Source organism: Osmia bicornis, chromosome 2 (genome assembly GCF_907164935.1).
Source record: "Osmia bicornis bicornis chromosome 2, iOsmBic2.1, whole genome shotgun sequence".
In the NCBI taxonomy this organism is placed as follows: domain Eukaryota; kingdom Metazoa; phylum Arthropoda; class Insecta; order Hymenoptera; family Megachilidae; genus Osmia; species Osmia bicornis.
Genome location: NC_060217.1, coordinates 3,476,234 through 3,489,999, shown reverse-complemented (window position 1 = coordinate 3,489,999; position 13,766 = coordinate 3,476,234). Strand labels below are relative to the sequence as shown.

Sequence of the window (13,766 nt, the reverse complement as noted above, 5' to 3'; positions counted from 1 at the left end):
AGACATCGCATCGTCGTGAATAAGAAACGACACGAACTCTCAATAAATGCTCTCGAGAATGCTATAACTCACTCTGGACTGATTAAAGCACTCATTAACGGCCGCGTCGAAGCGCCGGAGGGCGAGCTTTTAAACGATTAATCGTTAATGCTTCGCTCGTGGACGTTGTTATCGTTCGTTGCGATCGTTCAGCGATTTTAAAACGGGGTTGTTATGGTGACGGAGCAGTGATATTACTCGAGTTAAAATGAATTAATAATCGTGGAACGAAGTTTTGCGACATGAGATTTCGGTTAAACGTATTATGTTTGGCAAAGGCAGATATTTGGAATGTTATCTTCGTGTTACAATTCTTGATTCACGGAAATCCTTAGACAAATGCCTAGAGATCCTTAAGAGCATCGTTTCCATTTTCCGGGGCTAAAATAGGACGGGTAAATATTGATTCGGTTAATGGCGAGCCTGATTCGACTAACTTTCGGTCCATCATCGGGATGTACATTTCAAGGATAGATTTGTGAAAAGAAGATAAAAGATTTGGTACAAAGGAACGACATACTTCTTTAATAGAGAAAATCAGGGGACACCCTTCTAACAATAAGAAGAATCCATTATCTATATACAGAAAATTCTAAAATAATTAAAAACATAAATTATTTTCGTTCATAAGGACATTCGGTGATTATGTTTCTTATGATTCGTGAGGAGTTTGAAGAAGGCACGAAACTGGAAGAATCATTGTTAGAATCGGAACAATGCGAGTCAGACGAAGTGCTGGTTGCAAAAGACCGGTCAAGTTTTTCAGGATTCTCGTTGAAGTAGTCGCTAATTAGCCACGAATGAAACAAAGGGTGATAACGACGATCGGCGGGACAATAATGCGAAACTTGAAACGCTCCTTGGACCGATTCTTCTGCCTGAAGACACAACGATGAAGATAGGCCGCGTAGAAATGGAATTCGATGCGATATCGTGCCGAAGGGGACGTAAATTAAAATGTCTCCGTCGAAGAAGCGTATCGAGGGGTGGTTTTTGCCTCGCCTCGCTTTCCATCCTTCCTCTACCGCCGTCTAATCTTTACTTCCGCTCGTTCGCTACCTTTCTTCCGTTTCTCTTCTTTCCTCTTTGTACTATCGACGGTGTTTCGTCCTCCGGGAGAATCGATTCCTCTGGGAACGTTTGGAAACGCAGCCGCAACTCCTTTGCAAGAAAAAAAACAACGCCTCCTGTGTAAAAGAAACGACGAACAAAGAAGCTTATTGTGCACGATCCTTTTATTCTATTACATGGAACTTTGGAACTTTGCTCGTGGCTTTAGTTCGCATATTTTTTAATGTTTTTACAGCGATACTCGTCGAATGACGTCAAAAGTATTTAATAATGTGGAATATCAACCCTTTGCTTATTACAATTTTTTGGGGGGAGTCTAAGAAAATTCCTTGAATTTTATTGTTTAATTTCTACAATTGTTTCTGAAATTTTCAACCAATTGTTTCTTAAATTTCCGAAAGTACCAGCTACCCCTTTGAAACAATTCAGCAGTGGAGACTTTTATTTAAAAACAAAGAAATCTTGATAAAAAGTAGTGTTTTCTTAAAGAAGCAGGGGATCAAGCTTATTATGAAACTTCATTTGCTCGCAAAAGTGAATGGAACACAGTCGTTTTGTCTCCGGCTACGTAGCCGAGGTCTATGGATCGCAGGGTGGCACAATAAAACACAGATGCCAAATTCAGGAGAGGCACTTTTGCCAATCTTTATTTTTCTGTTTCGTCTCTTTGTTCTCGATTCTTTTTATTTCGACCCTCCCTGCCGTTTTCTCCCCCGAGTCTCATCATTCACCGAAGTCAATTCTCACCGAAACACCCCCGCCATTTCCAAAGTATTCGCTCGTTCGCCTTTCTTTTCCAAACATTCTCTGCTCGATAAATCCTCATGCATGATTTCTCTCATGATTTATCATCGCCAAGTTAATTACATTCTTATCCAGACTTTTTATTTCAAAATTGAATAACCCTTCGAAGAGAACTTACTTTCCTAGAGCTTTGAGTGTAATTCAAAATTGATGCCTCTTGAAATTTTTTTAGCTCTTTTTAGTTTTCTTTTTCATTTTGCATGCTTTTGGTAATCGCGTTTTACATTGACACACGCGTTTTTCCTTACTTCATTCCAGCTTCGTACCCTTTCCTACCCTTCATCTTTCTTCTCAATTTCGGTCGCGTTCTCAGGAGAATTCATCCCCCTGTAGGATGCTTCGGAACTTACCCGCAACTTCCTTATAAAGCGAAATGTCGTCTGCAAAGGGTTGATATATTCTACGCGATTTCATACGAAAGCCAACATTTACGAGAGTCTTGGCGACCAGATCGTACGGATTTCCTGTTTGGCTAAACGAATTCAGAATTTCACCATATTTTTTTGTTTCGCAATTTGCAATAATAGTATCTGCTTACTTATCAGCCAAGTGATACAGAAAGTCTTCAGAACGAATAAAATTAATTTTATCTAAAGTAAGGATAAAATGTTAGTAATAAAGTATCTACAAAATAAAATTTAAGGTGTATCATGAAAAAGAATATAACAAGCCGTGTTGAAGTACAGACGAGCCACATCACTTTCATAAATAAACGAAATGAAATCCAGCAGACTCTAGTAAGTGAAGATAACAACGTGTCAATATAGGTTACAGCAAGGAAAGGAACGTTATAAGACTGTTGCCTATAAATTTCCTACTATTACTTCTGGCAAGTATACGACGAGGGTAATAAAATGCAATATAACACAGCATGAACGCGTTCATGTAAGATCCCTTGCCACATAGTGCGAATAGAGGACCACCTATGGAGTGAGTTGGAATTCGAGCAAAGAGGAAAGTAGTTTTCTTTCTCTGCAAAAAAAAGACAGCACTAAAATACTTGCTTTCTTTCTTGGAACTTTATCAATTTAAAAGATGAGCAAATAGAAATTTTTATTTGCTAAGGAAAAGTTCAAACGATTCTTACATTTACAATATTTAAAATTACATTTTTCCATTCACAATATTTCAAATTATATTTTTCCATTCACAATATTTTAAATTACATTTTTCCATTTGATGGACTATGAATCCTTTCAATCTTGTAGAATGGACAGTACGAAGAGCAGGTGGATGTTAATCCTGTTCCTCGTCAAAAGAACGTCACATTTGTATCGAGAGAACGATGACGAACGGGCCTATGTATTTTTCGATCGACGTCTCTTCCATTTTCACGAATGATTTACACAGCAATAAACTAACGCCTTGGTACGCCTCGAAAAACGCTTTTGATTTATCCATGCACTTTCGCGAAGTACTGGACTTCTGCCAGACCGGAAGGTCCATCTCGCCGGAAATCACGGCTATAATTCAGCACGAGCCACGGAGTCAAGCGAAGGAAGGCATGAAAACACCCTCTACTCGAGTGTCCTGCCAGTTGAATTTGCATAAAGCGGACCGCGGTTTTGCAAAATCAATTTGAACTTTTGCGGTTCCACCTTGGCCTCTTCCTTCTGTCCCCCTCTTTTCCCGTCCTTCCACCTGCTCTAACTTTATTACATCCCCGAGAACGTCTGTTTGCTGAGCTTGGTAATAGAGTCCCCAATGAAACGAAGTCGAATTTTATTCGTTCCTTTCCTCCTTTTCCATTTCACGGACTCACGAGATTCTGTCTGCGTAATTGGTTCGGTTTTTTTACATACAGATCTCGTTTCTCGAGAATTTTTCTCGAATCGTAGCTCGTATTAACCTTAAAGCAATGGTGGATGGTTCAATCGAAACTCTACAAAATTTTAAAACTTCTGTGTTTTCTTTTTAATTTCATCCCACAAAGCTTCTCCTCGGAATATTAAATTTTCGAGCAGCTCAAACGAATGCGTTCTTTAACATATTTATCGCAACAACAGCGGAAATCGTCCACGCAACCCGACGACTTCCGGTCGCTTTGTGCGTGCCCGATGCTTTTAAGCAGATGGAGATTTATGCCGGATAGACGAATTCCGAGCGATCGTCGAGTAATGGAGAGCACTCGTGGAAAAATCATGCATGGATGGTTCGTACGTTGACCTCTTTTGCATCCTGCTGACTCTTGGCCGCGTTACCACCCCTGAAGATGGTCTCGCCCGGACTTTTAACAGAAAATCGAAGGAGCTGGTTGCGAGTGCCACTTCAGATACCAATACCCTCATTCTGTTCTGTATTTTGTTCATCTTTAGGCCTGAGACTGATCGAGTGTCTCTTCTAAAAACTCTTCCGATAGAACCATCCTTCAGATATCTTGAAACTGTTCAAAGACAAAGTTTCAAGGGTTTCTTGTAATTTTCCAAAGATCGATTATTCGATTTTTCATAATTTTCCAAAGAAATAGTTCTTAATCGTTCGCAGTAATATTTTAAGACACTCTACGATAGAAATAGCCAGCAATCCCCGAAAACAAGGTGTTTAATTTAAATGCCTCCCTTTTCCAGGGTCTTATTTATGGAATGCATATAGATAGGATCCTCCGGGCGAACGGTTCGCGTGAAACGGATAAAACGGGGGATGCATTTGCATTGGCGCATCAATAGTTTCAAAGTCCGCAGACAATGCGCGTATCTTGCAGCGAAGCTGGCAGGCTACGTCTGCTAACTCGACGACCGATATATAAGGGCGTCTTGTACATATTCCCTGCATAATTTTACACCCGGTTTCCGTGTCCTCAGTATGCGAAGCTTGTGCAAGCCCCCGAGATATCCGTGGAACTTAATACGCTGTACGAGCTTAACTCGTCGTCGCCTTTATAAGAGCGTACTTTTCGTATCAGATATTCAACGGTACCAACGTGAATCTCGACATCGTCACCGTCTATAAAATATTAAACTTTACGAGTCGAGAAGTCTTTCTACTTTGCTTCGTTAAGGAAACGAAGTTGTCAACGTCCAAGTCTGTCGATTAAATTGAATCGATCGCTCGAACGACGAGTTAACTCGCCTTCTTCGATTTAACGATCCTATAAAACATTTAATGAAAGTGTTAATGGACTTCGATATCCTCTAACTCGGTCTCTGTATATCAGGAAAAGAACCGTCCAAACGGGAGCTTAGTAACGAGCCACAGAGGCCTTTGAAGTACATCGTTTTCCAGCTGATTTGTCTCATCCCTCGTACCCTGCTTTTTTTCGCCACCTAATTATCGGCTCCGAAAAGCTCAGCTGGACGTGAGAACATCTGAAGCCCGTTCCTCCTTCCCGCGTATGTAACATGGAAACACGCGTGCGAGAAGCGGACCCTTTAGCCAGATTTTCGATAGCCCTAAAAGCATACTCTCGTTACGAAGGGGGCGGTTACGCTAATCAGGATCAAAGTTAACGATCGCGTGGAAAACGGCAGAGAGGATTTCGTTGGTCGCGGTAACGGCGACTTAAATGTCCCTGAACCCATCCTGGACACGAATACGGCTTTTTCCTCGGTGATCTTCGTTAAATTGGCTAATCAGCTAATCCGGTTCTCCGTTCACCGCGTGCGTTAAGGGACGATCGATAAAGATGGAAGGATTAAAAAGATTTTACTGTACATAAAGACGTGATTCGTTTTACGATGATTTTATTTTATTATGCTTCATTTTGACAGAACGGTATGCTCGGTCTCGGCAGGAGTTCGCTTACTTTTGGAAACGGCGGAAACGTCGTTTGAGCTGTGGCGCGACAGAAGCAAGCACGTGTTGCATTTCGGTTGACGTGCATGCCGGGCGTAGCTCGGTCTTGCAAATAGTTTACATGCAAACGAGCTGGGCGTGTTCGTCCATGTAGAGCACGTGTACATTTTAGAGACGCGTCGACTAACTTCGTACATTTCGAGTAAATTTGGAACAGACGTCGCCAGTAAGCCGCGAACGCTTGCTATTTCAATTATTACTCGATATTTCTCAACTAGTTTCTACCTTACCTTCGAGCTCCGTCGAGTATCAACTCTGATAATTCATAGATTTATTAATTAAAATTCAGAGAAATTCATTTTCTGAATAAAAATGTACGTTTTCTTTGTGTCTGAAAAATAGTAAAAAGGAAACAGCTATGAATGCATCGAGGACTTTAATTAGCACTGATGCAACGGAAAGTCAGCTGTTCTTCCGGTATGCTCTAAACAAGAGCCCCGATGTCGCATTGTTCTATAGAAAGCGAGTGCTGGCATTGCAGGTCAATGATTATGAAGCAATTCAGCTCGATCAGCATTCCATTTGCACGATGCAACGACACGGTGATTGTAATAATCGCGATCAGCGTTGCGAATAATTAATATTAACGTGGCATTCGAGATCAGTTGTACCATTATATAGTTGTAACAAGGTTACAGGAAGTTCGATTGTCGCTACGTTACCGAGCCGCTGATCTAAATTTCTAACGCGATTCTAAGCTGCACCGATTTTGCCTACGATCGAATTCATTTTTATCGATTAATATCCGCGGAATTTTAATATTAGACGAGTACAGGGGCATGGAAATCCTCTTTGGTACATCCAGTTGGATTAGGATCCAAGCGCGAAACAGCAACGAATAAGATAGTATAGCAGTCAAAGCGGAATGCTCGCGGATTGTAACGACGTTCAAGATTCTGAGGCTTTTAATGCTGCTGGTGCAGGGTGTTTAATGCACGCGGACCAAGCCGACGATTTATTATCGCCGGTTGACAGGTTGCTATAATTCACCGCTATATTCGAGGAATATTTCTTGAATCCCGGATACCGCTGGAAAACGCTAAACAAACTGGCGATACCCGTTTTCAGGACTAGCGTTTTATCCTGTCCTATCTAGCGAACGATATTTATTACGATTCTTCTATCTTTTGCTCGTTGTTTGGTCGTCGTTGAAACTTGTACAAAGTGAATTACAGTTCGAGGTTTCTTTCGAACAGGAAGAAAAGAAAGCCTCGTTAATGGCTGCTTTCTTTTTACGTTCCTGAGATAAGGATCACTGAGTTACTGCTGATCAGGACTTTTATTTGAAACTTAATTTACTGGAGTTTAATTCTGTACAGATGATACCTTCAGTAATTTATAAATTTTTTAAAACGTAGCCACTGTGATTTAGTTTAAGTTGCATAAATTTTGTTATTTTATTAAGTATTTGCTAAGGACAGTTTTTTTCTACCTTGATCATTTTTACAATTCATTAGGGACAAAACAAGGATAAAGAAGTTACTTAAAATAACCATAATTAGTTTATAAATAATCTTCATTCATGTCATCCTTTTGTACAATATTTCAAAATTATCAACAAACTCGAACTTTTATTTCATGTTTCGACTTGATCAATTATTTTAAACCGTATTAGAACAGAACAAGGGGGTAGTTTTCACCCTAATGATGTGCGTGAACGTAACTCTTAACCAAGCAACAGCCACCCCTAGTTTCACGTGATTTTTTGTCGATTTCTGACGCTTTGTGCGTAGCTCAAAGGGAGTTCCCTGGAACGAGAACTGCCATTCCCGGTTTTGATCGTTCGATTTTCATTAGCTCTACCTGCGTGGGTGGAACAAGCTTCAGACTCCTCTGAAGCTTTCCTCATTTTAGGGTTCGCCTTTAAAGGCGGCAGCGTTTCCACGCGGAAATTAAAAACACGTGTCGCCGACGCGTGATTTCATAGCTTCATACCATCTGTAAACGATGTTAATTAATATGTCGTCGATGAATGCTGTCATACACAACTTTTCATAGCCAGGCACATGATTACGCTCAACTTCTATTCTATTAAAAAATTTTATTTACATCATGGTCGTAGCATTTAAAATATTTAATCAATGTAAAATTATTGATAAACACTTTCGAAAATTTCAATTCATTCAAACCTCGCGTATTATTAATCATCAACGACACTAACGAGCAGTTCGCGACACGAATATATAACTTTCAACGTGAATAATGTATTATGCAGATCAATCAAAGAAATCTGAGAAACGCGATGTCACAACAGAATTACAGAAGGTAATTTGAATCTGACCAAACGCGAAACTACTCAGCCCGTTTCATCTTAGGATACCGCATCGCGGGTTCAGTTAATCTTACGGGCGTTTCGGAGCAACAGCATGTATAAATGATCCGTAAATCCTCGAAATTCATCAAGATTTATGGGTAGCCAGTTTTGAAGGAAGATGAGTGGTTGAGCAATGGAGAAGGAGACGTACAAGTAAGAGAGAAAAGGAGACGTTAACCTGAGGCGGTAGTATTTAGAGACGCGAACGCTTCACACGTATTTCGACACCAAAGAGACGTTGTAGTCTTTTGGGGTGAAATCTCTTTGGCGTAAGTGGCTGGCACGCTGCAGAAGACACCCCTTGCTTTGACCGCGATCTCTCGCGTACGCAAAGCGATCGTGTTTCTCGTTGAAAGTTTATTAAATCTCTTGACGCGAATTTTTTTTCCTCTTTGATTCGCTTTGACTCTTCAACAGGTTCAAAATTAAAAATTTAATATCTACGAAATCGGAAAAATTTCACAGCGCTACCAAGGGTGTAATTTTACAAATTTTTAAAATAATTCTCTAAAGATTGTATAGTTACGAGTTATCAAGTTTAAGAAATTACATTTAGGAAAGCAAGCAAAGAGACTGCACTAGGAAGATATACAGTTAAGGTGTTATTAAGGAAATGAATGTTACGTAAAATGTTATTTCAAAGAGAGAGAGAGAGAGAGAGAGAGAGAAAGGAAGGGAAGCATGGAAGGCAGAATGGAAACCTCGGTGTCATTGTTTAGAGAGCAGTTTCATGCGTTCCTTGACGTTCAAATTGAACCGTATGCCAGCATCAGACGACGACAAAGGAGCTCCGCTGTCGGCGCAAATTTCCCGAGGCCGAGACGCGTTTTAGAGAAATACATTGGTCGCTTTTGCCACTCGCGTGCACCTCGTGTACGCGAAACGATCGTAATTTCAACTGGCAGCTGCTCGGCTTGACGGGTTTCAACACGAGACACGAAACACCCTTAAATCAAGGTCCTGCCTAAACACGACCGTGTGAATAGTTGATTCTCGCCTAGCTCGAAATAGAGAACGTTTCTCTTATGAAATTTACTTAGCGTTACATAAGGAGAGAGGAGTGATCGATCGTACGAATTGCTTCAGACCATCATCAAGGCGTCATTTTCCGAACGTATAATTACTTTATATTTCCAACCCTTTTACGTTCAGAATCTATGCTTTTAGAAACCTACTTTTGCAAACGATGGAAAGGCTTAAGAGATGAGTATCTTTACCTGTTTAAATTACTTCCTTTCCAATCGATAAATCGATCGATCGATCACGTAGCATCGTTAATGGGCCTTTAAGGAAGATTTAATCTTTTCCTGGTAAATCGAATAAATTCATTCTCGGTGAAATTAACATTCCCTAAGGAGAAAAGGATCGTTGAAGAGAAACGGACAGAATGGAGGAGATAGATGAAGAGGATCGTAGAGACGCGAGCTTTTCTCCGGGGCATAAGAAAATCGGCTCGAGCTGTCGTCCCGTAAACGTTCCTGGGATCGAGTTAACCGTCTGATTACTCGAGGGCGACGCGGACGGGACCTTACCCTTGTTCTCTCGTTCACCTCCCTTCGCTGGAAAATGGGCGTTTGCAATTTAACGGAATCTCTGCATATAGAGTGGGCTTATCACGGCGGTTCTGTACTTTAAATGACGTCCCGGAAGTCCCCGTACTAATTCTATGGGTCTTCCAATGAATCCCTGTGCATAGCACCCCTTCGTCCATCCCTAAGGGTGCACAAGACAAGGGCTAGTTGGACAGGGGCAGCTTGTAATAATTGCACGGTCTTGACTTGCTGGACACACGAACTGAAAGCTGAGAAACATCTTCACTTTTTTTTCTTTTAAAGACTACTAATTAGGTGTTCTAACAGATTATTTATTAGAAAATGTCTGCTCTATTATTATTCATGTGATACACTGAAATGTATATTCATGGAAAAAAGAAAAAGGAAGGAGGCATACAAATGTCGTGTAAGAATTATAGCTAGAAAAGCCGAGCTCTAAATCCTTTCTTGTTTATTCTGGCCTGGCAGCCTCATAATTATTCACGACACAGTGTGCGCCATTAATCCACGGGAAACCAATACTTTCCCGATAATGTCAGGCATGGTCATTCTGGGAACCCTTTAATACAGATTTACAAGTATACAGGAGTCGGCAAGGAAATCCACCCTCGCTCCTTTATACGGGGTGTGTTACAAATTTATTCCAAGACAATTTTTCACGCTCCTACTATCAACACCTGCAATTTTATTTTAATTCCACGAATCGAAGATTAATTTTATAAAAAATAAAAATAGCCTCTTGCTATTTTTCCAGGCTTTGGGGAAAAAATTTAATTATATTTGAAAATTTCATCAAATGTAGGTTTAGAAAAATTGCACAACCCTCTAAATATTAATATGGCGAAATTGTGCACACCTGTCGTATAAAAGGTCGGGACACACGGTACACCCGGTACAATTTCGTTGGTTCGCGACAAACAATAGCCAGCCGTACTCGTGGATCGGCTTGGAGTACTAAAACGTGGACTCGGCGAGGGTTTAGAAAGGGTGAATTGCAGCTACGTGCCCCCGCATACGAATCATCTCCCCCGCGCGATGTGGAAACGCCGTTGGCTGACTCGAGGACCCCTGAAACCGTCGGCGTCGCCTCGAATCTAATGGATTGCACCGATACTTATGGTCAAATCGCGACCAACAGCCCTTGGAGACCAACGCCGCTCATTACCATTCCGCTTGGATTGCTTCAATGAGCGCTTTTGATAAGCAGAAACGTTCTGGCGAAGACGTAAATTAGTCCGTCGGGTGTGGGTGGGAAATTATTGTGCGACCCAACGGTTGCCAAGTGGAAAGTGAAAAGGGATTTTTCTCTTTGAGACTCCGAGGACAGAGAAACGTGACTTTCTTCCAACTTCTTAGAATGAACTTTCGCTATTCAGAATTGCAGCCGGTACACTTGGATCTCGTTCACGAATAAAAAATAAACTACCAATTTTAATTAAGATTCGAAGATACGGTAGACTCTCTAATTATAAATTCGTTGCAAACAAATGATCCGTGTCTCATCCAAGTTTTCCTGTACACCGAATGGAAACTCAAAAACCATTGGTTCGTTGGTAATCTCGATATAAGCCAAGGTTTCCAAGTTCCACGATGATGTTATCTTAAGGGAACAGTTGGTCCGGCGATTCGATTCGGAATCGCGCATAGATCGAAAGCTTAAGGACGACCGTTTCTCAATTAACTTTCTCGGCCGCAAACGCAAACGCAACCAGGAACTTTCGCTGTAACTTTCAACGGTATACTCCCGGTAATTCCTGTTGCTCGAGTTTTAAGCTGCCTTAACGGAGGCTTAAAGTTTCCGCTGAGATCGCGCTTCACGTGTACTTAGAGATTACGATGACGCGGATGGCGATTTCGGTTTCCGAAACCGAGAAATATCACGCGTACCTGTTTTGATCTCCTATCCATTGTTTACTTGTCGGCCGAATGGAACAGGTATTATGTCGAGGCCTAGTTCGAAGTTTTGTATACATCTCGAGTTCGCTCTCGGTTTACATTCGCCGAGAGGCACAGTTTCGCTCGAGCCACCGAGTGGTATGGATGATCTCGTATTTAATTGTAAGCATTATTCGTATTTTCAAACAATATTGTTACTTAATTAATTATTACTAGTTAATGATCAATGAATTAACTATTATTATTAATGATAATATTGTTACTTATTATAATATGATATTGCTATTCATTTAATTTATTATTATTAATTAACATATTGTAATATAATATGATATTGTTATTCATTGAATTTATTATTATTGATTAACATATTGTAATATAACATGATATTATTATTAATTGCTTGTGAAACTGAAGGATTTGTTGGAACAGAATTTCATAAAATATTATTGATTGTTGCAGGAGAGCTTGGAGGAAAGGGTGCAAGAATTGGAGCAGGCGTTGCAAGCGGAACGCTTCGCTGCCCAGCGGGATCGAGCGACGATCACGAAGCTACAACGACAGATCAACAAGGTAAGTCGAATAAAAGCGTATTTTCAAGTCGTCTACTCCGTTAGAATTAATGCGTTAGCTATTAAACAAAAGTGTGCAATGGATCAAATTCCCCCTGCTTCATAAACACACATAAATTTTTGTGCCCGTTTATCCCAGACGATCCAGCTTACTAGATTTTAATTCGCAATTGCGGTGGAAATCGCGACAGCGGAAGAAAAGTAATATACAACCGGCCTGTATTCTTCTGTTTCTGACACGCTAGGCCCTCTTCCAGCACCCTCCCTTTACAAGCTTATAAAGTATCGTGACAAAAACAAGCGTGGCTAAAGTACGAAAAAAAAAAAAAAAAAAAAAAAAAAAAAAAAAATATGACACCGTTATAATCTTATACGATTTATATAGTTTCTTATAGAAATTGAATAATGAATCTATTTACTGTAGTAGAACACTATAGAAACAGAAATAATACGTATTCTCTTTCGGATTATTCTGTCCAATTCGTCACGAACTTCTTTTAGCTGCTATGAAGAACGATGGAGAGAAGAACCTCAAAGAAGTCTTGTAAAAGTTCCCTGAAACTTTTGAGGAATTTCATTGAAGTTATTTGAATTTTTATCTATCTCGCGAAGAAGCTCTGGGTAGACTTTCGAACAATTTTCGACGTCGCTTAAATATCACCTAAGTTATACCGAGCTACTTTTCAAGCGAGTTTACGTTTTAAGCTTTTTGAGGACGCTTTAAAAAAGATAGTTAAAAGTATCTTCCTCGTTCGGTAGCATCAGTCTATTTTCTCTATCACAATATTTTCTCTTTTCCATACGTTGTACCAGCTGTTGTTTTTAATTTTCGAATGTTATTCTGCGTCGTATGACGTTCAGTTTTGGTCGAATTAAAAAAGAAGGGGTTGCTGGAAAGCCTTAAGGCGTGTAAGTTATTTTAACGCCACTCGAACAACATGCGAACCGTATTCTAAGTGGTCGTCGAGGAAATAGCCTATTATTTGTAACGAATACAGGGCTCGCGAGATAAAATTGCTTGGGGTGGAGATCAGAAGGGGTCAGATCAGATGGAAGGGTTATTCAATTATAATTCCATGTCTTTTGTTCTGTCATTATACACATGCTGTCAAAATCTATAAAATTTTTAATTCTCGTATACTGACTCGCACATTTGTTCACTTTTTCAATTCTAAAGCAAATAAATAATCATCCTTTTAAATTCTAAAACAAATAATTATGCGAAGTCAGAATGTAAATATTCAATTCATTATGTTAATATATGTATACAGGGATAATATCCTGTATGATTAAATCACTAAGTATAATTATTTCACACGAGTAAACATTAGTTTCTCGTGAACAAATATGAGAGTCATTGTGTGTATCGCTTTACGGTATCATTATTTCGAAACACTGGCTGCGTTATTAATGCTAATGCTGCCGTAGCTATTAATAAGCGTCAGTGTTAAACAATCAGCAACTCGAACAATCGTGCAAGCCTTGAATATGAATTGCTCTGTCTTCGTGAACTTTGCAGACATCAGAACTTCCTTCTACTTCGCTCTTCTTTGTTCTGAAGACGATTGAGTTGATGAATTTCATTAAAAACCGGGGGTTTTTATTTATTAAAATATAACAAAGTCCTTGGGCAGAATGAAAATTCGACTCTTTTGTGGATTTTATAGAAAACAAAAAGCGCATTCTTCACGAATTAACGATCCGTGAAAGTGAATTGAAAATCAA

General features: G+C 39.9%; 1 protein-coding gene across 11 annotated transcripts in view; it reads left to right on the top strand.

The window, feature by feature from the left end:
• Positions 1-13,766, top strand: part of LOC114875500 — a 210,556-nt gene that overhangs the window by 145,025 nt on the left and 51,765 nt on the right. For all 11 annotated transcript variants that reach the window (XR_003789252.2, XM_029185855.2, XM_029185858.2 and 8 more), the window contains one exon: positions 11,932-12,042. Coding sequence is in view for 10 of the 11 variants with exons in the window: in XM_029185855.2 (XP_029041688.1) it covers positions 11,932-12,042 (111 nt within the window). In the remaining variant the exon portion in view is untranslated. The remainder of the gene's footprint in view (positions 1-11,931; positions 12,043-13,766) is intronic.